We start from the raw sequence: 27,322 nt of genomic DNA on the forward strand, positions 1-27,322 counted from the left end.
GCAGCGTCAGCGACACTCTCAGCGGCTCTGAACTCTGTGGTGTGCGCTTGCCGCTGCAGAGGGTGTTGCATGCACGAGGAGCCGTGCTAAAGGCTTGGCTGAGGCGCGTCCTTTCTTGCTGGAAGCAGCGCGCCGAAGCCTCGCGCTGTGGCTTGCTGCTGCAGCAGCGCGCAAGGCAGCAATGTCTCGCGGCTGTCTTGAGGAGCTGGCGGGAAGATCAGCAACGTCAGCAACGCAACAGGCAGAGGCTGCAACACGCCTTGACGCTGCTGGAAAGGCAGCGTGAACGGCAGATGATGGCTGCTTTCTCTGCCTTGCGGGCAGCAGCCGTGCGGAGACGCACAGAAGAGCGAACTGCAGAAGCGCTTCGACAGCGGCTGCAGCAGAAGCTTCTGCAGCAGCTGTGGAGACTTTGGATGTTGCAACTGCAGCGGCGCCATCAGCTGCTGCGAGTAGCTGCTGTTGGAGCTCGCTACAGCGCACGGCATGCGTTGCACCGGCTGCGCATGCATGGGGAAGCAGAAACGGCCTTGCAGGAACGCATGCAGAGCGTTTTCTCGAAGCGTCAAAATGCTCTTGTACGGCAGTTTTGGCTGCAGTGGAGGGCTGCTGCGCTGCGGCAGCAGCAGCTGCAGCAGGCAGCAGCTAACACTATTCGGAAAAAAGAGCAGAAGACGCAAGAAGCTGTGGGGCGGTGCTTTGCTGCCTGGTGCGTGTTCCCGTAGAAGCAGCCTTGTTACAGAGTGTAACAGATCTGACGTGCTCAACTTCTTGCATGCATTTGTCTGCATGTGCATGCATATAGCTGCATGCATATCTGCATGGAGCTGCATGTGCATGGAGAGGCGTTGCTGCGTTTTCTGTTGTGTGGGGTGTGCTAGGCGGATGGCCTCTCGTTTTGCAGTGGCTAGCCGCCACTTGAGCGCAGTTGAGCAGCGCCTGAAGCAGCGTGCTGCTGTTGCTGCGCTTCGGATGCATGCGAAAAATGCGTCTGTGTCTTTGCTGCTCGTGCTGCTGGTATCACGAGCTTCCCGTTTTGCGCGGCTTCGCTTCGGATGGCAGCAGCTGCGGCTATGCCAGGAGATGAGGCAGCAGCAAATGGTGCGTTTTTTCAGTTGACTCTTTTTCTGCATTGTATATCACAACCAGCCGAAGCGGCAGTGTGGGGAGGAGTCAAGGGCTGCATGCAGGCTGTCAAGTGTCTCTGTGCGCGCTGCTGGTGTATGCCTCTTGCATGCGCAGCTGCAGGCAGTGGCTGCGGATATGCAGCAGCACAAGAAGCTGCTGAAGAGCGTGCTCCAAGCGTGGCATCTTCAGCAGCAGCAAAGGCAACAAAAGCGCGAGCTCAAGGATCGCCTGCAGCAGCTGCAGCAGCAGTGGCAGCTTGTATGGGGTATGCGACTGCAGCACAAAGTGTTAGTTGCCTGGCTACAGCGGCTGCTACGACCCCTACAAGAGGAGCAGAACGCTGCAGCCTTCCAGCAAGAAAGCAACAAGAGACTGCTCCTCCTCCTGCTGCACGAGTGGCACGTTGCGGCTGTAGCGGCGAAGCAGCGCCGTCTCATTGGCGGTGGGTAGATAGATAGAGATATGTATAAATAAACATATATTGATATACATTGGTATATATATTATATGCATATATCTGCAGCGTACCAGTCGCTTGCAGCCTTTCGCGCTGGCTTGCTTGCTTGTCAGTTGTAGTTGCTGCTGCAATCTCCTCTTCTTCCAACTTGCCTGCCTCTACCTGCGTCGGGGTACAAAAGGAGGGGCCTTTAGAATCATCTTCAGAGCCAAGACGCATCCTTGCACCACAGCCTGTGCTTTTGTTGCTGTTGTTTTTGCTGTTGCTTTTGCTGCTTCTGCAGAGAGTCTTCAAGCGAAGGCGGAACTGCGGAAGATGAGATGGATGTTTACCGCGCTGGCAGCGCATGCGCGCCAACAACAGCTGCTGCGATTACGGCTGCTTCGCGCATTGCTGCTCCTGCCGCTGCAGCTGCCACTGCTCCCTGAAGCGTCTCCAGAAGACACGCAATCCGCTCACCTTCCTCTCATACCTCGTGCTCTCCTGCACTCGCTAGCTGGCGAGCTGGCTTGCACGCAGCAGTTCGAAGCAACGCCATCGACTGCTGCCCCTCCGTCTGCTGTCATGCAACAGCAGCAACAGCTGCAGCAGCAACAGCTGCAGCAGCAACAGCAGCAGCAGCAGCTGCAGCAGCAGCAGCTGCTCTCCCCAGGGTTGCTGCAGCTACCCAGTGCGCGGATATCTGATGACGCGAAGAAGGAGAAGATCCGTGAAGGAGGCGCTGAGGCTGAGAAGCCTCCAGCCGAATCTCTGTGGAGCTCGCAAGATTCTACTGCCGCAGATCCAGAGGACTTGTTGACTTCTCGCCGCAGCAGTTGCGCGATTTTGCTGCTCCTCAGGGAAGTCGCAACAGCAGCTCCCACTGGCGCAACTGCAGCGCATGCTGAAGCCTTGGATGCATGCATTGACGCCTTCCAAAAGGAAGGCTGCTGCCTCTCGCAGCGTCACCAGCTGCTGCTGCCCCTTAGTCAGTCTCTCATCCTTCCGCAACACGTCGGCGAGGTCGATACACACACACTTCCCGACAGCGCCACGGAGCAGCAGCAGCAGCAGCAGCAGCAAGTCGCCTTCCGCAGCAGCAGCAGCAGCAGCAGTCCTCAGTGGAAGCTGTCACTTCCCCGAGAGCTCTTGGCAGCTGCTTGGCATTCAGTTCGGCAAGTCCAACGGTGTTTTCGCTCCTGGAAATACTACAAAACAACCGATTTGCTGCGAACGCAGCAGCAGCAGCAGCTCATGCAGTGTCTACGGCAGCGTCAGCAGCAGCTGATGCAGCACGCAGTGTGGCGATGCTTGCAGGAAGTGCAGCAACAGCGTCTAGCGGCGGCTTCTGCGGCAGTGCAGCACATGGCCAGCCAGCAACTGCGTCGCTTGTTTTCGAGCTGGCGTGCGAAGGCGCAGCCTCGTCTTCAGCGGTATGTTGCTGCTACTCATGCAGTGCAGCAGCGGCAGCAGCAGCATTTCGGGGTGATAACGCTTCGAACATGGCGGCTCCAGACGTTGTAAGTCGTTTTTTTCTGGCTTTTCTCATCTTCGTATTTCAGAGAGGGAAGCAGGAGCCAGGAAGGGAGGGGGTGGACGCTGTGTTGCTGGCAGGTGCTGCCTCTGGAAGGCACAAAGAAAGAAAGCTGCCACTGCCACTATTTTTTCTCTGCCTGCCGCAGAAAGCGACAGCATCTCCGGCGTGCAGCTGCTGCTGCCGAAGCCTTGCGCATCAGACGTCTCTGCACGGAAACGCTCAGATCTTGGATGGAGACAGCGCGTTTGCAGCGTCTTGAGTGTCAGGTACTAAGCAATTATTCAAAAGCAAACAGCCTTTTTAACTCCTCATGCGCTTGCGACTGCGAAAAAGTCGCCGCTGCTGCGCATCGCGTTGCTGCGACTGTCCTTTGTTTTGTGCTGGCACTCGCACTGCATGCGTCTGCTGTGTGTCTTTTGTGCTGTGCGTCTTAGCTGCGACGTCGACATGAGCAGCAGGAGCAGCAGCGCATGCTGCAGGCTTGGCGTGTCTGTACTCACGCACGCCGGTTGGCTGCCACTGCAGTTCTAGCGCAGCGGCTTCCCCTGCTCCGTCACGGCTGGAAACAGCTCCGTCTGCATGCGTTCAGCGTCAAAATTCAGCAGCAGACTCAGCACCGTGCATTAGCTGCGCTGCTGTTGGCAGTCAACCAGCGTCGCCGTCTCGAGTGGTGTCAAGCCTGTGCAACTGTTCAGCATGCTGTGCGTCTATGCCACAATTGCCCACTTCCTAAAACTAACAGTCGCTGTGGACCATACACTTTCGTTGCATGCTGCAACAGCCGCAGCACCAGCAGATGCAGCAGCAGGTGCAGCAGCAGCTGCTGTTATGCTTTTGGTGCTGTCGCTGCTGCTGCAGCATGCAGGCATGCAAAAGAACGCAGTTAGTGCGTGTTTAGAGAAACCTATCGTGCGTATAGGAATCCGCTTCAGCCGATGTTTCGAACGCCATCTTAGCAACTTGCAGGGAAGGACGGAAATGGAGGTGGCACATGTATTCTGAGATTTTGTGTTCGTCGCTTCCCTGTGTTGCAGGTTCGCGTTCAGCACGAGGTGTTTGAGCGCTGGCGACTTTTGCTGATGCAGCGACGGCGTGCAGCTTCTCTGCGATCCGTGGGCGCTGCAGCAGCAGTTTTGTTGCGCTTGAATCGCGTGTTTGCCGTCTGGAAAGACTTGGCAGCTGCCAGGCTGCAGCAGAGGCAGCAGAAGCTGCAGCAGTTGCAGCAGCAGTACATGCTCCAAGGCACATATGGCAAGCTCTTAGCAATGAGGTGTATAAGGCAGTGGTGTCTCGCGTTTAAGTTGCAGAAACTGCTGCGAAGACGGGCTGCTGCTGCTGCGCGCAAGACGCTCACGGCTTTACGCGAGGTATAACATGCGTTCTACGTCTGCGGGTGTAGCAGCAGCTGCCTATGTCTCTCTCTCTCTTCTTAGGAGAAGACTCTTCCCTCACGAGGGATCTGCAGAGGGATAGAGAGAGAGCAAGGCGATGATGATCCACCTTCTTCTCTGCGCGTTGCTGATTTCGTCGCTGCTGCTGCGCATTGCTCCTCCTGCTGCAGGCAGCTGCACGCCGAGCCGTAGAAGTCTGCTGCTTCACAACTTGCAGGAAGCGACGCCTTGCCGCCTTCTTCTCTTCTTGGAGGCATGCAGCATCTGCGCAGCACGCTGCCGTTGCAGTGCAGCAAAAGTCTTCCCGCAGGTGCTCTGCTATTTACGAAAACTGCTCCCGCGTGTGCAAATGCCAGTCTACCTGCAACGGCTCTCAAGGAGGCAGTCGCGGCTCACGAAAAATTCCTTGTGTGATGTGGGGAGAATGTGTGTGTGAAGAAGGGCGTCTACATATACATACATATATGTATATATGTAAATATATGCATATATGTATATGTACACGCCCATGTTCGTACTAGGGTGCATGTGTGTGTGTATGTGTGTTTATTATGCGTGTGTTGCGTTGCAGATTGTTGCTCCATGCATTCACGCAGTGGCGTTGGCTGCAGCAACGACAGGCACTAATGGAGCTGTTGGCGAGACATGCGCTTCAGCAGCGCAAGCAGCAGATTGCTGCTGCAGTCCTTCGCGTAAGCGTCTCTCTCAGTCCCTTACCTTCGGCAGCCGCAGCATTATTCCAGGCGTATCAGCAGCAGAAGGGGAAGCGGCAACTTTTTCTGGTGCTGCTTGTTCCGCTGCAGAGTCTGCAGATGTACGCCTCGAGACAGCTTCGCATGCGTTTGCTTCGCCGACAGCACGAGCAGCAGCAGCAACGGGGAACACTGCATGTGTGGCGTCAGCTCGCACAGGTGTGCTGCATGCGCAGGCAGCGTTTGCAGCAGCATGCGTTCTACGCCCTGCGATTCGCCGCTTCCTTGTCGCGCAGCGTGCTGCTGTTGGCTGCATGCGTTCATCGGCTGCAGCAGCAGCAGCAACGGGAGGTGCTGCAGTGTCTGCATCAGCGTGCCCTCCTCTCGAAGAAGCTGCAGCATCTTCTGCGAGCCGCAGCTGGTCGAGAGCTGCAAAATCGGCTGCAGCAGACGAAGCAGTAAGCAGCGTCGGAAAAAATGAGAGGAAGGGGAGAGTTGCATGTCGAAAGAGCGGCGGCAGGTCGAAGCGCAAACTACTTCCATCCCTTGAGTTAGCACCGTGGGAAGAAAGGACTCTCTTTGCTTAGGAAGAAGGAGAAAGGGGGAGGGAGGAGACTGGCAGATCAAAATTCGCTCAAAAATTTAGCATAAAAGATGCATGAGGGGCACCACGTTGCGGCAGTGGAAGTACACCCGAAGAAATTCCAGTAGTTACCTTGCAAACCCCTTTTCGCCAGGTTGACGCATATACATGTGCCTATACATACATGTATATTCATGTATATACATATATATGCATGTACATACGTGTGTGTATAGGTATGTGCATACGCGTATGTATGTTCGAGCTGTCTTATCGCTGTATGTGTGTGTGTCCGTGTGCGTCGATGCTGCCTCTGCTGCTGCTTCCCTCTGCTTGCAGGCAGGTTGAATCGCAGTGCAATATGGTGTTGCAGCGCATGCACGATCATGCGCAGCAGCAAGAGCGGCTGCAGACGTTTGCTGCTGCGAGCGCAGAACGGCGAGAACTGAGGTGTCTGCAGACTTCCTTCAGGGGTTGGCACGTCTTTGCCACGAGACGGATGCATGCGGCTGCGACAGCTGCAACGCTGCAGCAGCTGCGCGTGCAGAGAGAACCGCAGCAGCTGCTGCAGAGCTGCTTGCAAATCTGGAAGGAGGCGACACGGCGGCAGCAGTATGAGAGCGCAGCTACGAAGTTTCTGCAGCAGCTGCGAGTTCGCCACGTGCTTGCTGCGTGGTATCTACTGTTTCAGGAGAAGCGAGACGATGCGATGCTGCAGCAACAAGCTTTCGAGCTGCAGCAACAGTGGCGCATGCGTCGCGTGCTGCTGCGTCTGCACGAGCGGCAGCAGGAAGAAGAGTGGAGGGCGTGGTGTCTTGTGAGAGCTGAAGGCTTTCTTAGACAGCTGCAGCAACGACAGGTGGCTAGCTGCTGCAGTTGCTGCTATTGGTACAAGTGGCCGTGTCTGCTGCTGCATTTGCTGCTGCCTCTAGGAAGCTTCGTTGAGAAAAAATATCTGCCAATGGTTTGTTCTGTAGACGTACTTTGCGTTGCGGCTCGACTCAGAGGCCCCTCCTCTCTATGCCTTCTCGCGCAGTTCAAGCCTTCCCCTTTGCAAACCTGCTGCTGCGAGAGCTGTTGTATTTTTCTTGCTCTCTCTTTTTCTGCAGCAAGCCGAGACGTTCGTGAGGTGGCAGCTTTTCGCGCGGAGAGAGAAGTTCTTTCGCGCATGCACCCATCAGCTGAGACAGCAGCAACGCCAGCGCGTGCTGCACTTGTGTTTACAGCATATGGTGGCTGCTGCAACAAAGGGAGAGCGACTAGGCCTTGCTGCAGCGAAAGTGCATCAAAAGCACCGTTCGCTTCTGTTGCATTCCTTGTGGCATCACTGGGTTTCCGTTTTTCGCTACGCAAGGGCAGTGAACGCACTGCTGCAGCACTTTCTCATGCTGCAGTATACCAGACATCTCTGTAGGTATTTTTCCTCCGTCTGCGGAGCTGTGCGCTTTGCTTAGCTTTCACGATAGCTGCGAGCGAGAGTGCTGTCCATACACCGCCGACGCTGCAGGGGGGTTGTCTGTGCGCGGTAAGGCTTCTGCAGCGTGCCTCATGCAATTGAGTGTTTGTGTGTGCCTAGAGCCGCTCTGTTCCTTTGCAGCTCGCATTGTGATCTTCTGGCGAACATACGCTGCTCAAAATCGCAAGCTGCAAAGGGCGTCAGCGCAAGTTCAGGAGCTGCTCCAAGAAAGACAGCAGCGAGGTGCTGCTGCGCTGCTGCGCTCAGCCTTGCATGCGTGGCATGCCCTTGTGCTGCGGCGGCAGCAGCTGCGCCAAGCGGTGCTCTGGCAGCTGCAGCAGCAGCAGAAGCTGCAGTATCAACAGCAGATGCGAAGGCTTCTTGTGTACTGGGCTACAGCCGCCAAACACAGAGCTGCTGCGCGCCAGTAAGACTCTTTTGACTCCGCAGTCTGTGCAGAGTGGGTGGAGGGGGAAGGGTTGCTCTTGTTCTTGTTGCGACTGCTGCTTTTGCTGCCTTTTTTTTGCATCTCCGCACATCTGCCTTCTTAAACTTCCCGCGATCGCTTTCCTCAGGGCCGTTCTCCAACGCATCAGCACAGCGCAGCAGCAGCAGCAACAGCAGCAGCTGCAGCAGCCATTCGCCTTTTTTCCCCCGCCTGCGCGTGCAGGGGAAAAGCGGCGCGCCACCTCCTTCAGCAGCAGCAGCAGCAGCAACAGCAGCAGTAGTGGCAGTGGCAGTAGCAGCAGTAGTGGCAGTGGCAACAAGCAGCACGCCACCAGCGACGGAAGCAGCAGCGACAGTTACGACGGCCAGAGCGTCGTTGAGCAGCCCTCGCAAAGGCTGCGTTGGAAGTACATTGACACCTCCGGAGCAGCGGCTGCAGCAGAAACAGACGATGATGCGCTGCAGCAACCTTCACTCGCAGCGTCACGACACCAACAAGAGCCGCAGCAGCAGGAGCAGCAGGAGCTGCTGCTGATGCGGGATGAAGCTCTGAGCCTGTCTTTCTCTAGACAAGCCTTCCTCTCGCAGACACAAGACACTGAACAGCCTATGCTGCTGCAGCAACGGTGGCGTCAGCACCTGCAGCAGGAGGCGCAGCTGCAGCCGCGGCTCCTCGTGGAAGCCTCTGCGCACACTGCAGAAGAGCAGGTGCTAGAGCAGCAACAGCAGCAGCACCAACAACTTCAGCAGCAGCAGCAGCAGGCCGCTATGCCGTCCTTTACCATCCCCAAGCACTCGCTGCACCTCGAGGATCTAGAAGAAGACACACCATCGGTGCCTGCAGCAGCTGCTGCTGCTGCCGTTGCGGCAGCAGCAGCACTTCGCAGTGAGGCTGCACGGCGCTTCGAGGAAGCACCAGAAGGCATCAACACGGGCAAAAGCGACATCCCCAGCACCAGACGAAAAGGCAGCAGAGCTGCTGCCTCTCCGCCTTCTCGACGGCGCAGCAGCCACCTTCCGTTCAGACAGACGCACCCGGAGATCTTCGACACCAGCAGCAGCAGCAGCAGCAGCAGCAGCAGCGGAAGGAGCCGGTTGCGCAGAAGCCACTCTGTGACTCGTTCCGAGTTGAGTGCGCCTCCTTCCAGCCATGGGGAGCAGCAGCAGCAGCAGCGCATACGGCTTTCTCATCGCCGCGCATTGAGCACAGGTAGCAGAGAAACGCAGAGCAGTAGTCAGAGTGTTAGCAGCACACGCAGCGGGCAACGCCACGGCAGGATGAGAGCTCGTAGTGACGATAGCAGTCGTAGGATGCGCTGGCGTAGCAGTAACACTAGCAGGGGTAGCAGTGCCAGCGGTATATCTGGCGCTGCAAGGGCGGGTGACTCCCCGTATTCTCTAGTTGCTGAGCAGCAGCTGCCTGTACACCACAGTTCGCTGCACGCTGCAGTGCAGCACGGGCGTCAGCACCGGCAGACGCGAAATCGCGAGGATACCGCTTCGCATGCCGACAGTGAGCAGTATCTTCGGAGGGCATGGGAAGGGGAGGAGCAGGAGCAGCAGCTGCTGCTTCAACTGCGGCGAGACGTCAAAGCAGCTGCGGCAGCATCCAGGGAGCAGCGTGGACAAAATAGCGCTTAACAGGTTATTTCCTATCTGTAAAGCCTCTAGTTTCTTGGCGGCGTGTGAAAGACCTACTGCTACTGTCGCTCATGGCTCTCGCACATATCTGTCTCTCTCTCTCACTGCTGCTGCGGCTAAACTTGGCGCTGCATGCACGCACATTACAAGAGGCTAGCCCTTTGCACCTTCTTCCCGAAAGCTTCGTGTGTTGTTAAGAGTCGGCCTTTCAGGCTGCACCTGACACTATTCGGAATGCAATCCTGCTGCTGGTGAGGGTAGGGGGTCTACACAGGAGTAGTGTGTTCTCCTACGAAACGAAACTGACTGGACACCTGGGATGCCACTGCGAAGCCTTGATGGCTCTTTGTCTCCGCAAAGAAAATTACTAAATCTGTAGCACGCCGGTAAACGCAGGCGTGCCGTTGCCACGCCATGTGGCTAGGCAGCAGCTCGCCAGCTGGGTAGCTGCTCACCGCTCGCTAGCTAGCTAGGGCTTAATGGCATGCTGCCTACACAGGAATCTCTTGCGCCAGATATGCTGGTTATTACCACTGGCTTACCACCTCACTGTCCTCGCTGGCTAGCTAGCTCGCACGTCAGTGTCTAAAATAGCCATATACGATGCGGAAGACGTGGGGGTGGGGTGGAGGGGGGAAGCCCCTCGGTGTGTATGTGTGTGTGTGTGTCTGCGCCGGTTCACTGGCTTCAAGCTGGGAAGATGTGAAACTGAGGGGGGGAGGGGTAAGCTGCTAGCTGCTCTTCTGCGGAGTCAAACGACGGCAGAGTCGTCCTCTGCAGAGGGAGACTGCGCTGCATCCTGCAGGAGGGGCTGTGTCTCTTGCTCTGCTTGCGTGGAGACGAGGCGTTCTTGTTCGACAAAGGCATGCAGCAGACGTCTGACGCCGCCCCCCCCAAGGGGGTTGTTCCTGAGCTTTTCAGAAGCAGCGACATCCACTTGCTGTTGGTGCAGGTGTCGCCGCTGCTGCTCTTGGTCCTGAGCCTGCTCGTCGTGATTTTCCTTGCCTGCTGCACCTTGCGGGGGAGGCGCTCTGCTGGGAAGCATCACGGCGGCAGAGAGACGGTGGTCTGCCTCGAGCGCATGCTGCAGGAGTTGGAGGGCCGCAGCTCCCTCGAAGAGTTTCACTGCATTTCGAACATGGATTCCAAGAGGGAAGTGTATGAGGAGGCTGATCGCTAGCTGAGTCCACACCGCCATGCCTAGCTGCAGTCGGTGTGACGGCGCTGCTGCGAAGAAAGCCGAGAGGTTCACGCAGCACAAGGCTGCCAGCGAGGGGGAACACAAGCAACTGTTCAACGTAAGCCACCTCGAATTAACGGAGACGAGGCGAGCGGCGCAGTCTCGGCCTTTGTGAGGCTCGTCGGTTAAGGCTCTGTCTCCCGCCTGAGAGACAGCCACTGCCACGAGCAGAAGAAGCGCCTGGCAAGGCACGAGCAGCAGGAGGCCCCAGTACAGCAGCGCGTAGAGCAAGCCGCGGTCGAAGCTGTAGAGGTGTTCTGTTTTAGGGGGAACAAACATAATCAGTGCCATCGCAGAGGCGGGCTGTGCGGCAGCTGCACGCAAGGCAGCAGGAGGCGCCGGCTCCTCAGTCCGAGTGGTCTTTAGATATCCCCCTCTCTCTGCAGCAGCAGATGCACTGACATCGGGTAGGTGCAAAGGCCGAATAGAAGGATATTGCGCTTCGACTAGGGAGAGGAAGGCGAACGGATACGCCGCGGCAATGGTGCTTAGGACAAAGAAAAGCAGCACGAGCCGCAGCTGCTGCCGAAGTCGCCGCTTGAACGCCACGTCAAAGGGGGGGCAAAGGCACTCCGAGAGGCACCAGTCAAGGCTGCGACAAAAGCGGCTGCAGAAGCTGCCCCCTCCATCATATTCTGAGGGGCTAGAAGAACTCCAAATCGGCTTGCTCATTCGAGCAGTAGCGGGGAGGCATGGACAGCTGCTGCCGGCTCCAGAGGATGACGGCAAGCTGCCTGGAGGCATTCTGCGCAGAAAGGGCTGATGATGCCACCTCCCCTATCCGCTGTCTCTCTGCTTCCGGGAGGGTATGCCTCGGCGAGCGAGTCTGTCTCGGGCAGGCTATACACCTGAGAAAAGACGCCGCCTGCCTGCGTTCCAGTTAGCAGCAGACAAAGCTTCCGGTGGAGGGTCACCCGTGGCTCCTTGCCTTGCAGAAGCAGGTGCATCTGCAGCAACAGCAGCAACTGCTGCTCTTTCTCCGCCTGCTCCTGCTCCTGCTGTCGCAGCTGTATATACACCTGGAGCGCCAGTAGTTCGATGCTGCAGCCACGGGGCCTCCTGGAGTGCTGCTGCGCCTGGAGGAGACGGTTTCCAGGAATTCTACTGCGAACTCTCTGCTCTCTAAACACCTCCACCCCAGCTGCCGCAAAAATTCCAATGATTTGTTCTCTGATATCCAGGATTTCGAAGAGGCCTTTTGAGAAGGCGGCCGTGCTGTCTCCCATACCTTCCTTTGGGAGGCCCTCTCTGCGCAGCACACGCAGCTGTCGACGCCGTAGCAGCCAGCCGCAACACATGAAAAGAGTCGTGTGTGCTGCTTCAGCGTCAGATACAGAGCCAACTCCCAGTGTAGTTTGCGAGGCTCCCCGTAGAAGGCGGAGGATACAGAACCGCCAATCGCGAATACTGTGGAAGAGGCCTTTGTTGCTGCGATCGTCGCTGCTGCGGCGACTGCAGTCTGTAGCTTCGAGTTGACGCTGGATACTGAGCACAAAAGCTCTCACTTTGCTAGGATCATGAAATTGTGGCGGGTGTTGCCTCGACTGCGGCTGCACTTTCCCCACGATCGCGCCTAGTAGTCGGCTGCAGTACTGTGAGCGCGCCGATGCACCAACACACACAGCGGGAACGGGAGCAGCGGGAGCAAGCCACACGTAAAATTGGCGCTCCCCTTAAATGGAACGATTGGTGCTATTGCAGGAAAAGAGAGGTTGAAACTGCAAGTGTTGGTGCTGCGTGTATTTCGCTGCACATCACATGCGTCTAGTGGACAGAAGCTAAGGCAGGCGCAGCAGCAGCAGCAGTGACACAGTACTTCTGCTGCTGCTGCGGCTCTGCGTGAGCGTCAAGGAGCTCGAGGCTCCATTTTAAGATCCCTCAACATAAGGAACAGAATTACAAAGTAAAGCCCTTTTCTCCACCAATTTCAGGGCCGTTTTCCAGCGGGTGAACTGCCGCATACCGCACGGCCGCTGCTGCTCCGGTGGTCTCTCTCTGGCAGGCGCTGAAGCTCAAGCGGTATGCGCAGTCGCCAACTCGGGGTGTAATATGTCTGTTGCCATGCGGCTTCTCGCGAATCTTTGAGTTTCATCGTTTTCGCATCCTAGGCAGCGTCTCATATTGTTAACAGGGGAGACAACTCGCAAAAAGAACGGGCAGCTCCCTTCTCTGCCGCCGCAGCGACTACCCCAATCGTACTCGCGACGTCGCTGGTGCGTTGCCTCAAGAGCCCCCTCCTTCCAACGGCTCAGAGCAGTCCTACAGGCATTAAATCGCATGTAAAGTGATTTAGCGCGAGAGGGAGGCTCCTGATGCCTTGCTCTTCTCCTATGGCGCGCCTCAACTTGTCGATACTGGTCCTGCTGTCTCACCAGGAACACTCGACAGCTGCTAGCTGCCTCTACAAACGATGCCTATGATGAAACCGCATGACGAATGGGCATTCAAATGCACGGACGCATGCAGCACGGCTCTTGAATGGGGAACGGCGAACGCAGCAGCAGCTCTTTGTGGGTCGTAGCCTTGGCTCTAGAAGCGGCGAGAGGCGTCTTCGTCATCCGTAGGAGTAAGAGCACTTCTGCCAAAGAACGATGCTAGTCCGCTGTCTGGAAGTGTGTGGGTGTTGTGGTTCACGTCGACGAAACGTAAGTGGCTACATGCAGGGGCGGCTGCTCCTGCTTCTCCCCTTCTGGCTGCTCCCTGTATGCGCTTCGAAAGTGTCGTACACCCTGCTGTTGCTCCTTCATTAAGCTGCTGCTGATGCGGCTTGCCGTGCTCCAAGCACATGTTTCAGCTGAGGCGCTGCAAAGTGTGGTGCCACCACACACCTGCGTGCGAAGGGGGGGAGGCCGCAGGTTGTTTGAGTGTGTTTTGCCGGGTTACTCTAATACGAGTGTTGTGACTTCCTTCGCTGGTTTCCTCCTTCCTGCGCGTCTTTTTCCAATGTTCGTTCTCCAGGTGACGCATCAGGAGGCGATTCTGAAGCAGCGAGGTGAAACCAGTTCCCTGACATCCCCGCAACAGTTTCCCCCGCTACTCTCTCCCACATATTCATTCCCCTGTGCAGGGTTGCAAAGAACCTCTTTTAAGTTTGCTGGACCGCAGTCTTCTATTCTCTCTCCCCCTTGCAGCCCTCGAGCCTTTCTTTATATATTCTGGTTCCTTTATATATGTGAATGATCATCTACAAGCATAATACATATATATTTGTGAACATGTGCGTATACATTATATGTATATATACATACAGGGCCACTCTGCTGCTCTTGTTTTTGCAACTCCCGTAACACTGCCAAGACGCATTCGCGGTGCTGCTGCGGCTGGCGCCTCTACCGTTGTTGTTGTATGTATTGCAGCAACCCTAAGCTACCGTCTCCTCTCTGTAAGTAGCCGTCCGAGCAGCCCGCTCAGGCCTTCTCTCGTCTACGTAGGTGAGTACGTAGATGCTGGGGGCAAGAAAATCAGCAGCAGCAACAACAGGAGCAGCGGCTGTGGAGATGAGGGTGGTGCTGGTGGAGACACGCGCAGACTGCCGACAGGGCAGATGGTTCATCTCCAGTTCCATTCTAGCGGAAGGGCTGCTGCAGACCCCACCCAAAACACCACCACCTCTACCAGCAGTTGGAGCAGCAGCAGCAGCAGCGCCAAGACGCCGTACTGCAGCAGCACAGTCACCTCCTCTCAGGAGGCTTTCCCGACAGTCGTAATTGATGAATCTGGTTACCCATGTCGTTCTTCTCCGCGTGATTTACCAGCGTCTCCGAACGCTACGGAGCCAAAGGCCTCTGAAAGACCCCTCTCGAAGCCGCGATCGTCGTCTCTGTCTCTCTTGAGATCAGCACAGGATGCTCTAGATGGACTGTGGGGGGGTTTGCTGCCGGAGCCAGCGCCTGAAACTCTCCATTTTCCCCTGCCTCCCAGCCCTCTGCTATCGCCGCGAGTAGCACATTCAAACTCGGGAGACGTACTTCTACAGGGGGCCTCTGAGGGCCTCCCTGCCAGCAGCAACACAAACCCCACCCTCGCAGCAGCGCTGCCGGCTACCTGCATCCCCACAGAGGAGGATGCACACCGCGCTGAGGCTCCTAACATGCAGCAGGAAGAAAACACACGGGAAGAGCAGATTGAGCAGCAGCAGCAGCCACAGTCAGAATCTGCCAGTCGTTTTGATGCAGAAAGCAAAGACACCGGTCAAGCGCTTACGCGCACTGCTTCTCTACCGTCCTCGAGATTGGAAGAGGAAGGAAACATCCCCTTGCCTCCGGCAGTACCAACAATCGAAGACGACGCAGCAGCAGCAGTCCAGCCGCAGCAGAAACCAGAACAACAAGGGCAACCAGAGCACCAAGATCAGCAACAACAACACGGCTCTCCTCCACTCGCCTCCCTGTCCTCTGCCTCAAGTCGCATGTCTTTTGTCTCCCCCTTCAGCGTTTCGGGCAGAAGCAGCGGCAACAATGGCAGCGGGGATGAGAGGCTCCCTAGCCACCTCTCCAGCGGCAGCAGCCAGAGCATCCGTAGCGCTCGCAGCAGCAGCAGCCTGATGCTGACAGCCAGGAGTATGGAGACTCCCCGTGTCAATTTTTTACTTACAGATGTCGATGCATCACAGGCCTCACCAGCAGAAACAGCACCGCCAGCAGAAACAGAGTCTCTTCCTGCTGATCGTGCTCCTAGGCAGGGCTTTTACTCTCCTAGGGAATTTTAACAGCAGCCAAGAACAGCAGCTGCTGCTTGGAGCTGTAGCAGCAGTAGCCAATACACCGACGTATCTCTACCCACCACTACTTGCAAGCACAGCCACACTAACAGAAGTAGCGCAGGCGGCGCTTGCAGAGGAGTAAACTAGAACTCAGGCTCTAGTCTTGACAGCGGCAGACACGTTTTGTTTTGCTGTAGCAGTGTAGCGTCCGCTGTGGCAGCCCGTTTCGCACGCCGCTACTCATAACACAGCAAAGCAGTACGAAGTGTCTCTCGCAGCTCTGCAGCATCGTGCATTCCACGAGACGCACTGTTTGCAGCTCGTTAGGGCACCTCTGACGTTGCCAGGGTGGCACATGGTAACAACAGATACCGCAGAAAAAGCGCTGTCTCATCTGACCTGAGCGGATGCATCCAACACACAAAACTGGTTGGTGGGAGTCACCTTTCCGTGCATCTCTGCTCTCCTTGAGCACGTCTGTCCAGCTGCTTTTCCTCGCTCGCTTTTCGCAGAGGCCTCCTTTTCTGCCGCTGCCGCCACACTTTATCAACGGGGTGGTAACACAGCGTCCGCAAGTCACTGCGTATCGGCATAGTCAGTACACCTCCTACGCCCTCACTTGTATCGGAATAGCGCCAGTAGAAAGCCTTCACTGGAGAACTCGAGGCGTAGACCCTGCGCTGTCTCTGTGGCAGCGGCAGCAGCAAAGTGCGCATCAGAAGGCGTGAAAGGAGACACTCGAATAAAGGGGTGTAACATTAGGAGGATACGTGCAGCAGAGTAGCATTTTGTTCTGCGCCGAGGAAACCACGTGAGCGAGTGAGCGAGCAGTCGGTCCAAGTCAATCAAGAGGCGTCGATGAGAGATGTGTGCTCTCACTGAGAGGAGGGATAAGAGACTGCAGGGCAGTCAACGTAAACTCATGCCTGGAGGGTATTGAACACAGCACACCATGACATCCCTTACTGCAGCATTTCGCAGCTGCCTTAGCAACGGCCCCTGCTAGCATGGCTCATACGAGAGTATGTAAGAAGAACCAGGCATTCTGTAGCCTAGATGATGGTGCTCTGCACGATACTTGTTTCATGGAAGTGCTCATTTCCATTTCGCACTGTCTCTTGGTGTGGTGAGTCCTTGGATTACATCATATATATATTTATACATATATATACATATATATGATCAAGAATTGACATCGACTATACAGCTAATGTCTTTACTAGAAATTCATTAGTTAGGTCGCAGCATCGCTGTTGTCACTTCGTGGTGCAGTGTGAACGTCCAGCAAGCGCGTGGAGCCTCTAATTGCACAATGCGAACTAAGAGACATCCCCGCAGCCAACCGACTCCCCTGCTGCACTCCCCTCATGCAGCTGTGCTGCTGGTTAAGGCCTTGCCTGTGATTTCTGGTGACCATGTAGCTGGGAAACGCAGTGAGGGTAGGGCAGAAGGAGATTCGATGCGCCATTAGGCCCTGCACAGTCTTCGCAAACAGCGCAGGTGTCGCACAAGGCACCCCTCCAGCAGTGTGATGTTAAACATTGAGACAGGGGTCATAGGCAAGCACACAGGAGGAGGAAAAAAGCCTTACGAGCGTCATGAGCGGTGCTGATTGCTTCCTTGTCTCCTTAGTCTTGTTGCGCAGCACACACGGCGGTTCTACGCATGCGGAGCTCAGTGACGATGCAGCAGCGTTTGGACTGTCTCCTGCTGCTTTTGCTGCCTCCGCTGCTGCATTTTCACTTTGGAGGCCAGTCGGTGAAGGCGGATGCCACTCCACAGTTACGCGCGCAGTTGCGTCCTCCTCCACGAGTAGAAGCTCCTGAAGCACTTCTCGAAGCAGCTGCGGCTGCAGAATCACCCGCCATCACCCCCAGTTGAACAGCTGTAGAGACACACACGATGCAGCGGCAACAGCAGCGCCAAACAGCGCCAACGGCAAGCACGACTGCCCCTCACGTTGACTGAGAGGAAATCTCGACAGTCTTCAGCGCTGCGCTCAAAGGCCTCACTGATAGACAGAGACATGGGGAGTGCCTGCAGCAGCGACAAAAACACCGAAGCAAGCGAAACTGCAGCAGGAGTCTTACTCCTCTTCTCCGCAGCTGCAAAGACTGCGAGAGAGACAGACGCTTCAGAGGGTTGCTCTACCGTTCTGCCAGCCTCACATCGCCTGCAGCATATGTTCTGATGGCTATCTCAGAGTAGACTTGCTGCAGATGGTGTTGTTGCTGCTGTTGTTGCTGCAGCAGCAGCAGCAGCATGCCGTCCCCGAAGGCATATCGGAGCCGCATGCGCGCCTGCAAACACGGCACAGCAACGGACGCGCAAGCAGCAACAGTAAGCGTGGCGGCAGCGACAGCAATAAGAGTAGCAGCAACAGGAGTCTCCAGCCCAGGACCCTTCTTTTCGCAGTTAGTGCAGAGCAGCACCGTCGACTCCCATCAGTCTGTAGAGCTTCTTCAGACTGCAGCTTGCTTGTTCACAGGAGACGCCACAAACTCCCTACCGATTCGCCAAATAAAAGCAGAGCGTTGACAAACGACTTGAGAGGCACTAAGACGGACTCCCCCTCTTCCTGCCGCTGCGGCTGCTGCTGCTGGCTCTTCTGATACTCAAATGCCTCAAAAAAAGAAACGGGAAGCACCAACTCGCCGTAGACTTCACGACCTTTAGAAACGCCTCGCAGCAGCAACCCCTCCCTTCCGAAGGTGACTCTAAGGCACTGCCAGTCTGCGACTTCTTCGACATTGCTGCTGCTGCTGTTGTTACGGCCTCCACCTGCGCCGCCTTCCCAGTTGAGTGCTGCATGCGCATGCAGAGCAGCAACGAACGCCTCGAGCGCAGTGGCAGTCGCGATCCAGCAGCCGGAGAGCAAGCACGTGCGACGCAAGCGGCACAAGAGAGCAAGGGAGACTTTCACTCAAGATCGAAGTGTGCTGAAGGAGAAGGGCGAAGAAGAAATGCAACGCAGTGGGGCGCAGAGAGCAGGGGAAGCACGCTCCGATGAACACACAGAGAAAGTCTGCTGCAATCGCCGCTTAAATAGTGCTGCTGCCGCATGTCTGGCGGGGACGTGTGTCTGCGCTTCTTCTTACTGTTTGAGGGAGCAGTACATGCAAGGAGGGAAGCAAAGAGACCTCCATCCCGTAGATCAAACTCAATCGCCTCAGCACTCACACTGCTGCTGCTGCTGCACTGAGACGGCGTTTCCATAGCCGACGACTCCTGCTGGCTGGAGGCAGCACCGCCTTATGCTGTTGACAATAAAGACTGCGCTTTCTCTTGGAATTGCGCACTGGGAAGGAGAAGCATGCGATCATACCCATGTATATACATATGCAAATATAAATCCAGCTGCACCCACCCCCCTTCGCACGGATGGTGGTGATTCGCGTGCTCGCGAGGCTGTGTGGAGCGCTGCGCTTCCTGAGCCACCGCTCCCGCAATTAAATGCATTTGTTAGCCGGCTACAGGAGCATTTCCAGCGCACAGAGGCTCCCAACAGAGCTTGCCTCCCCCTTCCTCCCTCCCCTCCCCCTGCACTGCACTGTCAAGCAGCAAGAGGAGATCTGGCTGCAAGGGTTCACCTAGAAACGCTTATTCCTCCCCCCAGCTCCTCTTCGGACCGTTCTACGCGAGGTTCATGCACTTTACCTGCTGCTGGCAAAGGAAAGGAAATCTAAATCCTCCAAATCCTCAACTCCCCCTCCCCCCTCCCAAGACACGTCAGGCACATACAGTCTGTCTGCCGCCGTCGAGACGGGGAGGCCTTCCTTCCGTAGCGCTCGAGTTTTCCCCCTCTATTCTACAACACACAAAGAGAATTGCAATCCAATCGCATATATTCCAAAGTGTTAAACAGGATGGGCGCTTGGTGCCACAGCTCGATGCCTCTGGTGCTGCTGCGCTCAAACATTTTTCCCACGAGGCGCAGCCGACTGCGAGCGAATCTTCCCGCCTGCAACTGCGCGAGCTGGTGGCGTTTGTGCCCCTCTAGACACCCGTTCTGGGAAACGTTTATATAAACATACGCGTATTCTTTGCACATAACACTGTTTTGAAGCGTATTCACGTCATCTAGTGATCCTTTAGGCCATGCGGCTTCTTTTCACGTGTGCTCCCTCGCCTAGGCAGCGCGATGACACCGCCAGCCAACAAGCCTTCCACGTTCATTACAACGGCGAGAGCCTCGCCCTTCTGCCACAGGTTCCAAGTGTATGCGCACCTCATACAGCAGCTGCAGCAGAAACATGAGCAAGAGCGGAAGCAGAAAGAGCAGCAGCAGAAAGAGCAGCAGCAGAAAGAGCAGCGACAACGAGAAAAGCAGCTCCACCAGACACCTCCGCAGTTGCCGGCTCGATACAAGGCAATCCCACAGAGTCTTCATGTGCAAGGCGAGAAGCAGCAACCCCACGAATGGACGTTTTGCATGACCATTTGTCGTCAAAGCGACAGCCTGCTGCTGCTCCTGCAAGTCGCGCTGTATACTCTAGGCTTTGTTCGCTTGCGGCTATCCGAGCATGCAGAGCAACACCCTTCGCCAGATGGAGAGAACAAACGCCATGAGCGCAGATCTTTCGCCGCTGAGCTGCTCTTGAACCCCTCGCAGCTGCAGCAACAGCTCGTGCGAAGCTGCCAGATTCACCAAGACGCAGACATGACAGCCGCTACTGCCTCCTTTCTGCCGCCTACCCAAGCAGCAGCAGCAGCAGCTAGAAGAGCGACAGAGAAGAGCAGTGCTGAAACGAGAATTGATGACAGTTTCAGAGAGCCCGTAGGGACAGACTGGCGTGCCTGTTTGCCGTCCGATACGATGATTCGAGCACCTCAAACGTCTATACACTCCGCAACAGCAGCAGCAGCAACACCCTCCTATGGTGACAGCAACAGCAGCAGCAGCAGCAGCAGCGATAGGAGAAGGTCGCCTTATTCTCTGCGCGTTATCGTGCATCACACACCCTTTGCCGTGTCTCTAGAAGTAAATGGCAGGTGCATACAGCAGATAAACGCGCAGCAACTGCTCAATTGGGAAAGCAGCAGCAGCAGCAGTAGCAGTCGTAGACAGTGGGGATCTGCTGGTAGTCCTCCTCCTCCTGCGGCTATACCTACTGGTACTGCTGTTGTTGTTGATTCATCTGCATGCACTCAACAGCAGCAACACAAAATGCAACCGCAACTGCAAGTGCCTCAAGGCTACATATGCGACGAAACCTCTGAAGCGACTTTCCGTGCGACTCTGGAGAGGGAGAGGAAGCCACGCAAGCGCTTCTCCCTGAATTCGCTTGCTGCAGAGGCTCAGAGCCGTCGTGAAACTGCATGCGAGACACCCCAGCTGCTCACAGAAGCGCGCAGACGCTATGCAGCTGCAGCGGAAGCAGCGGTAAAAAAGGCAGCTACTGCGCAAGCTGCCGCTGCGGCAGCGACAGCATGCATGGCTCGCGTGCCAACAGCTCCTCAAACATCAGCGGAGGCGATGACAGCATATTGGAAGCAGCACTTAGCGTCCGATGCAGCAGCAGTAGCAGCAGTAGAGGCAGCAACAGCAGCAACAGCAGCAGCAACAGCAACAGCAACAGCAGCAACAGCAACAACAGCAGCAACAATGGCAACGGAGGATATCACGGCTTGTGTCGCAACACCAGCGGTAGACTCCGAATTCGAAAGGCTCCTGGATGCCTTAGATGTTGTCTGGCAGCCTTCGGCTGAGGCTAGTGCCTTCGCTGCTGCAGATCCTCCAGAAGTGCCCCCTTCCCTTGCTCAAGAGATACAGCGCGAGTTAGCGTCTGATCAGGAGCAGCAGCTAGCTGCATTGCTTTCTGGCTCGCTTGAGCAGATGCTGCAGCATGCGCAGCAGCTGCAAAGGCGGGCAGAGAAGGAACGCCTCTGGCGGGCATGTAGCATCGGCTGCGATATTCTTTTCAAGAGCTGCTCCGGTGTCTATGGACTCTTCGAGCATGCTGCCCCCTACAAGCTCCCCAACTATGAGGAACCATACCGGTATATGCTTTCTGCTTGATGAGGAGGATGTCTCTCTCTGCGCTCTGGTGCCTTTCTGTCTGCCGCATTCAGCCTTTCTGCCTCCCTCACCTCCTCGTGTGTTTGTTTCCGTCTGGGCATCTCGACTCTCCGCTGTATCTGGAGAACAAGACGCTGCAGTTTGGAGTGCTCCTGTGTCTTGGTGGCTTCTGTTGCCTATTCTTCGCTTACCTTGCTTTCTTGCCCTGTCCTCTTCAGCTTTCTTGGTGCCTCTTCTTCCTACCGTCGTTGTGGTGTTGCCTTCACGCTTCTCCATTACGCCTCCCCCAGCTGTGCTCGCTCACCCAGTGTGTGGGTGCGTCTTCTGTGAACGCATCTATCAAATGTGGGCAGCTGTATGCTGAGGTATATATACATACATATAGGTACATGTTTGTTTGTGCATATGGGTGAATATATATATATATATAGTGGTACGTGTATGTTTGTGCATATAGGTGTATACATATGTATATAGATACGTGTATGTTTGTGCATATATGTGTATACATATGTATATATACATAGGTACATGTATGTTTGTGCATATAGGTGTATATATATGTATATAGATACGTGTATGTTTGTGCATATAGGTGTATATATATGTATATATACATAGGTACATGTATGTTTGTGCATATAGGTGTATATATATGTATATAGATACGTGTATGTTTGTGCATATAGGTGAATAGATATGTATATATACATAGGTACATGTATGTTTGTGCATATAGGTGTGTCTATATATATATATACATATATATATATATATATATTGGTGTGTGCATAGATGGATGTAGAAGTGTGTGTATATACATACACACATAAATATATGTATATATATCTATCTATATGTATACATGTATATGTATATGTACAGGTGTTTGTACTTATGTGTGTTACATGTATGTCGGCACATGTGTGTCTGTGTGTGTTTCCTTTTGGGGGTCTTCATTTAGGGGAGTCTCTATTTGTCGTTGCTCGACTGTTTCTGCTGCTGCTGCTGCATTGCTGCGTTTTATCAGATTATTTAATGTGGATGCATACAAATGGGATTTTGACAGCCCTTCTTCCTTATACGCGGCCATGCCGCTTCTCTTCGCGTTACACACAGAAGGAGGCTCCCCCAAAGGGCCCCTAAGCTGCTCAGCTGTTGCGCTTTTGAATCCTACGGAGACGTTCTTCAGAGTGAACTATGACGAAAAGACGCAGGGGAAGGAGCAGGAAAAGCCTAAGCAGCGCCAGCAGCAGCACGCGTCTGCACTCCAGGACGATGTGCGGTGCTGGTTCTGCAGTGAAGGCGGAGCTTTCGACTTGCTGCTCCTTTGCGGCGTCTCTCCGCTGGACTGCCACAGGCAGCTGCATGCGGCACTGGGGCTGCCTTTAATGCCTCCTTTGAGCGCTCTCGGGAAGCACCAGTCTCGGTGGAGCTACGAGAACGAGGTGAGGCGAGCAGCTGCAGCTCGAGAGAGCGCACCCACGCAGCGAAGCCGACAGAAGAAGAGTCTGCAACACACGCATGCATCGCTCTTGAGCGATGCATGCGTGAAAGCGAAAAAAACACTTTAAAGGCGCTGAATAGCAGCCTCTGTGTAGGGCAGCCTTGACAGTTGGCCACCCCACACACACAAGCACGCTCTCCGCCCGTGCTGCACTCTCGGTGTCACTACAGCTGGGGCGCTGCGATTTGGCTTGTAGGAAGAAGCGAATGAAGTTATTGAAGGGTTAGATGCGGTGGGAGTTCCTTTTGATGCTCTTTGGCTCGACATAGACCACACGCCGCAGTGCAAGTACTTTTTAGTAGACCCCAAGAAATTCTGCATCCAGCGGCTTGCAGACAAGCTGCACGAGCAGCAAAGACTCCTTGTAAGCTGCCTTTCGCCTTTAGCAGCACCCGCAAAGGCAGCTTCGCTGCAAGCGGAGATGAAGCACCCATCTGCCGCTGCAAAACGACATCCGCAGCAACAGAATGCAAGGCTTGAAGGGCTGCTGTTTTTGCTAACACTCCCGCTTACCAACTTCCTGTAGAGTGCTGGTGTATTCCCATATATATGTAGTCTTGTGTGCCCACGTGTATACACTCTCGAATGCCCATATGTATATATATATATACAATTGAATGCCCACCCGTGAAATTCTCTTGGATGCCTATATACATATATATACTCTTGAATGCCTACTTGTTGAATTCTCTTGTATGCCCATGTGTATACACTCTTGAATGCCCATGTATGTACTCTTGTATGCCCATATGCATCTACTCTTCTATGCCCATGTACATACACCCCTGTATGCCCATATACGTATATATATACACATATATGTGCACTCTTGAATGCCTACCCGTGGAATGCTCTTGTACGCCCATATGTATTTACTCATATATGCCCATGTGTATCTACTCTTGTATGCCCACATACATTTATATATATATTGGTTATACTCTTGAATGCGTGGAGCTCTCTTGTATGCCCATATACACACATATATGCATGTATACGCCTGTATGCCCGAATATACATATACTCTTGTATGCACATGTATATACAGACATCTGCTGGTGGAGTCTCCAGTATGTGTCTTTCTGAAGGTTAAATGTTTGCGTCTCAGGTGCTCGTTGCCGATCCTCATTTGCGGGTAGAGGCCGGTTACTTAGCTTTCGAGGAGGCGGTGCAACAGCAGCGCGTTGTTCTCAACGTTCGTCTTCTCTTTTTGTACTTGCCTCTTGTCGCCTTCTTCCCATGCCTTGCCTGCCAGAAAATGTGCCACAGACAAGCACTTGAAGCGTGTGTGTGTGCTGTCTGATTTTTCGTCCCCCGTCCATATCTCTCGATATAGCCCCCAGATAATACCTTTTCTCCCTCTCTCTGGTCCCGTATATGTATTTTGCCTTCTCTAATAGAGCGGCGATTATCTTTCAGTGGAATTTCCCTGGCTTGCTGCCCCCCCTCCATCTATCTGTCTCTCGCTCTGCGTTCGACTCCCCTAGCAGTCACTCGTCGGACCCTCCCACATGCGTGTTTCTTTGTGGACGTCTTCTGCCCTTCTCGCCGGTGGCTTCGGTATTTTTCCTGCCTGCGTGTGCTCGCGTCTGCTGCGTGAGCTGCTGCGCTTTTAGGGAGTGACAGGGGAACCCTTCGTAGGGCAGTGCTGGGCAGGGTACTGCGTCTGGCCGGATTTCTTGCGCGAAGAGGTGAGGCTGTGCGCTCCGAAGGCTGCAGCTTTTGCCTTGCGCGAGATCTGCGAAGCACTGCAGATTTGTCCTTTAAGGCTCGCAGAGACGCTGCCTTCCCCGCCGCTGCTGCTGCGCCGCGACTAGCCCCCCAAAGAACCTGCACTGTTGCTATTATTACACTTCCTCTTACGCCCACTATTCCTATGCCTGCTCTCCCTCCTGCTGCTGCTGCTTCTGCTGCTTCTTTCTCTGCTCAGGTGCGCTGCTGGTGGAAATCCTGGGTGTCAAGGAGCTGGCAAGGCATCGAGAATCTGGGCTTGTGGATCGACATGAACGAGCCGTCCGTGTTTGGCTGCAAGGAGCTGACGCTGCCGAGGGCAGCTACGCACAGGACAGACAAGCCTGCAAGGATCACTACGAAAGCTGCTGGGCAGGAGGAGGCGACGACAGAAGCAGACTTCGCCGTCGAGCACTGGGAAGTTCACAATCTCTACGGCTTGCTGCATCAAGACGCCGCTTTTGAGGGTCTATTTGATCGCACAGCAGGAGCGATGAGGCCTTTTATCCTCTCTCGGTAAGCACTGTGCAATAAACGCACAAAGCAATTCGTCACGCCCGCCGTCCAGCAGCTGCATTAGCACCGCGTGAGATCCGCCAGCGGGCTGGTCTTGAGCCGATGCTCCACGCAGGCAGAGCTCAGCTAGCCAGCTGCCCGCCTACCCCAGCTAGCCGTCTATGCCGGCTAGCTAGAAACTCCTTTGTTCGGCACAGAGAGGCGCGCTCTGTGCCGTGCTTCGCTTTCGCAAAGCACTTCTTTGCGAAAGCGTCTCTGGCTGCTGCTGCCGCAGATCTGGATTCTTGGGATCGTGGGGAAGAGCGTTCCTTTGGACAGGAGACAACGAGGCATCGTGGCATTCGCTGCGTGCTGTCGTTCCGATGCTTCTGTCTGCTGCTGCCTGCGGGCAGTCGTTCGTCGGTGAGCTGCTGAGGCATCCGCAAGAGAGGCGCAACACGTCTTGTGGGCTTTTCTTGGCAAGCGTGAACGCGATGTATGCGCCAGAATACATGTGCATACATAGTGCTGTGTGTTGACTGCTTGGTGCTGCTCCATGTTGCTTCCTTTGCCTGCTGCAATGTATGTGTACACTGCTGTGTGCTGTTGCCTGCTTGATGCTGCTCCATGTTGCTTGGTTGCTTGCTGCAATATGTGTGTGTGTCTTTGTGTGTGTCTTTGTGTGTGTGTGTCTTTGTGTGTGTGTGTGTCTTTGTGTGCATGTACTGCTGCATGTTGCTTGCTTGCTGCAATATGTGTGTGTGTGTGTCTCTCTCTCTCTGTGTGTGTATACTGCTGCATGTTGCTTACTTGCTGCAATATGCGTGTGTGTATGTCTGTTTGTGCGTGTATACTGCTGCATATTGCTTGCTTGCTTGCTGCAATATGTGTGTATGTCTGTTTGTGCGTGTATACTGCTGCATGTTGCTTGATTGCTTGCTGCAATATGTGTGTATGTCTGTTTGTGTGTGTATACTGCTGCATGTTGCTTGATTGCTTGCTGCAATATGCGTGTGTGTATGTCTGTTTGTGCGTGTATACTGCTGCATATTGCTTGCTTGCTTGCTGCAATATGTGTGTGTGTTTGTGTGTGTCTGTGTATATATACTGCTGCATGTTGCTTGCTTGCTGCAATATGTGTGTGTGTCTGTCTGTTTGTGCGTGTATACTGCTGCATGTTGCTTGATTGCTTGCTGCAATATGTGTGTGTATGTCTGTTTGTGCGTGTATACTGCTGCATGTTGCTTGCTTGCTTGCTGCAATATGTGTGTGTATGTCTGTTTGTGCGTGTATACTGCTGCATGTTGCTTGCTTGCTTGCTGCAATATTTGTGTGTGTGTGTCTCTCTCTCTCTGTGTGTGTGCGTGTATACTGCTGCATGTTGGTTGCTTGCTTGCTGCAATATTTGTCTGTCTGTGTGTATGTGCATATACTGCTGCATGTTGCTTGCTTGCTTGCTTGGTGCTCCTCGAAAGTGGCTTCCTGCCGTCCTGTGGATCAATTTTCTGCAGCTGCCGTCGCGGATATTCTCTGTTGCTGCTGGCTGCTGCGTTGCGTTGGTGCGTGTTGCAGGGGCAGATGTTGGTGGCTTTGTGGGGAGCTGCGATGCAGAGCTTCTGCTGCGATGGCAACAACTGGGAGTCTGGATGCCTTTTTACCGCATGCATTCTGACAAGGCTTCAGTCAGACGCGAGGCTTTCAGGGATAGTTTGCTGCTGCCCTTCATCCGCAAAGCAATCCTCGACAGATACAGACTCCTGCCGCTGTGGTAAGGCCTGCCCGATATATTTCTGCGTCTACGGATGCACGGGGAGTAATAAAGGCTGCTGCACCGTTCCAAGCGCATGCTCCTTTTGCGACAAGCAGTGAGGCAGTTGCATGCACGCTATACCGCGGCAAGGCTTCTACCGCTTCAAGGCAGTGGTGTGCAAAAGGCTATGTGCTGGTGAGGCCACATGCGCAGGTACACTCTCTCCATGGAGTATGCGCTTTTGGGGGATCCCCTTATTCGTCCTCTGTGGTGGCTCGACTCTACTACTGCTGCTGCAGCTGCTGCAGCAGCAGAAGAAGAAAGCAGCCCCAAGGCTTCGTTCCTCTTGGGGGATCAGATCTTTGTGCAGCCTGTAGTCCACTCCATTTTGCGCGTTTCCCGCACGCTGCTGCAGCAGGAGCACCTCTCAATCGAGGGAAACGCTGCTGAAAAAACAAAGCAAAAAAAAATTCAAGAGCACAAGCACGAGCTTCCCAATCCACCCGAGACGGAGGATCAGCCGCAGACTGTGGCACTAGATCTCCCGAGAGGTTACTGGTGGTGCGA

The 27,322-nt window shown here is 54.8% G+C and overlaps 4 protein-coding genes across 4 annotated transcripts; 2 read left to right on the forward strand and 2 right to left on the reverse strand.

The window, feature by feature from the left end:
• Positions 1 to 1,905: 1,905 nt before the first annotated feature.
• On the forward strand, positions 1,906 to 8,215 carry LOC113146848 (antifreeze protein Maxi-like). Its single transcript, XM_026335418.1, has 8 exons — positions 1,906 to 2,004; positions 2,162 to 2,218; positions 2,291 to 2,379; positions 2,721 to 2,897; positions 3,627 to 3,768; positions 3,844 to 3,909; positions 7,833 to 7,858; positions 8,152 to 8,215. Exons 1-8 carry the CDS (start codon positions 1,906 to 1,908, stop codon positions 8,213 to 8,215), a joined length of 720 nt encoding a protein of 239 aa, XP_026191203.1.
• A 1,321-nt stretch (positions 8,216 to 9,536) lies between these two features.
• Positions 9,537 to 11,295, reverse strand: LOC34619677. Its single transcript, XM_022732957.2, has 2 exons — positions 10,277 to 11,295; positions 9,537 to 9,684 (listed from the first exon to the last, which is right to left on the reverse strand). The coding sequence occupies exons 1-2, from the start codon at positions 11,293 to 11,295 to the stop codon at positions 9,537 to 9,539; spliced, it is 1,167 nt and encodes a 388-aa protein (XP_022589033.2).
• Positions 11,296 to 12,961: 1,666 nt separating this feature from the next.
• LOC34619678 (uncharacterized protein DDB_G0271670) lies at positions 12,962 to 15,400 on the forward strand. Its single transcript, XM_026335419.1, has 3 exons — positions 12,962 to 13,045; positions 13,802 to 14,851; positions 15,266 to 15,400. The coding sequence occupies exons 1-3, from the start codon at positions 12,962 to 12,964 to the stop codon at positions 15,398 to 15,400; spliced, it is 1,269 nt and encodes a 422-aa protein (XP_026191204.1).
• A 1,087-nt stretch (positions 15,401 to 16,487) lies between these two features.
• On the reverse strand, positions 16,488 to 18,469 carry LOC113146849. The gene is made up of 5 exons (XM_026335420.1): positions 18,352 to 18,469; positions 17,763 to 18,058; positions 17,485 to 17,553; positions 16,997 to 17,108; positions 16,488 to 16,552 (listed from the first exon to the last, which is right to left on the reverse strand). Exons 1-5 carry the CDS (start codon positions 18,467 to 18,469, stop codon positions 16,488 to 16,490), a joined length of 660 nt encoding a protein of 219 aa, XP_026191205.1.
• Positions 18,470 to 27,322: the final 8,853 nt, after the last annotated feature.

This window comes from Cyclospora cayetanensis, unplaced genomic scaffold (assembly GCF_002999335.1).
Source record: "Cyclospora cayetanensis isolate NF1_C8 unplaced genomic scaffold, CcayRef3 CcayRef3_contig_69, whole genome shotgun sequence".
In the NCBI taxonomy this organism is placed as follows: Eukaryota; Apicomplexa; class Conoidasida; order Eucoccidiorida; family Eimeriidae; genus Cyclospora; species Cyclospora cayetanensis.

Bases quoted from the DNA above. Each gene is read 5' to 3' on its own strand.
- LOC113146848 (XM_026335418.1), top strand. From the start codon at position 1,906: ATGGATGTTTACCGCGCTGGCAGCGCATGCGCGCCAACAACAGCTGCT. The intron at 2,380-2,720 runs GTTGACTTCTCG...AGCTCTTGGCAG, and splicing joins GCCGCAGATCCAGAGGACTT to CTGCTTGGCATTCAGTTCGG. The intron at 3,769-3,843 runs GTGGTGTCAAGC...TAAAACTAACAG, and splicing joins AACCAGCGTCGCCGTCTCGA to TCGCTGTGGACCATACACTT.
- LOC34619677 (XM_022732957.2), bottom strand. From the start codon at position 11,295: ATGCCTCCAGGCAGCTTGCCGTCATCCTCTGGAGCCGGCAGCAGCTGT. The intron at 9,685-10,276 runs GCAGCGGCGACA...GGCGTGCTACAG, and splicing joins CAGGCTCAGGACCAAGAGCA to ATTTAGTAATTTTCTTTGCG.
- LOC34619678 (XM_026335419.1), top strand. From the start codon at position 12,962: ATGCCTATGATGAAACCGCATGACGAATGGGCATTCAAATGCACGGAC. The intron at 13,046-13,801 runs GCAGCAGCAGCT...ATATACATACAG, and splicing joins TTGAATGGGGAACGGCGAAC to GGCCACTCTGCTGCTCTTGT. The intron at 14,852-15,265 runs GTCCAGCCGCAG...TTTTAACAGCAG, and splicing joins AAGACGACGCAGCAGCAGCA to CCAAGAACAGCAGCTGCTGC.
- LOC113146849 (XM_026335420.1), bottom strand. From the start codon at position 18,469: ATGGAAACGCCGTCTCAGTGCAGCAGCAGCAGCAGTGTGAGTGCTGAG. The intron at 17,109-17,484 runs CAACAACACCAT...TGGCGGGTGATT, and splicing joins TGCTGCAGCAACAACAGCAG to CTGCAGCCGCAGCTGCTTCG. The intron at 16,553-16,996 runs GTGAAAATGCAG...GTGCAATTAGAG, and splicing joins TTCACCGACTGGCCTCCAAA to GCTCCACGCGCTTGCTGGAC.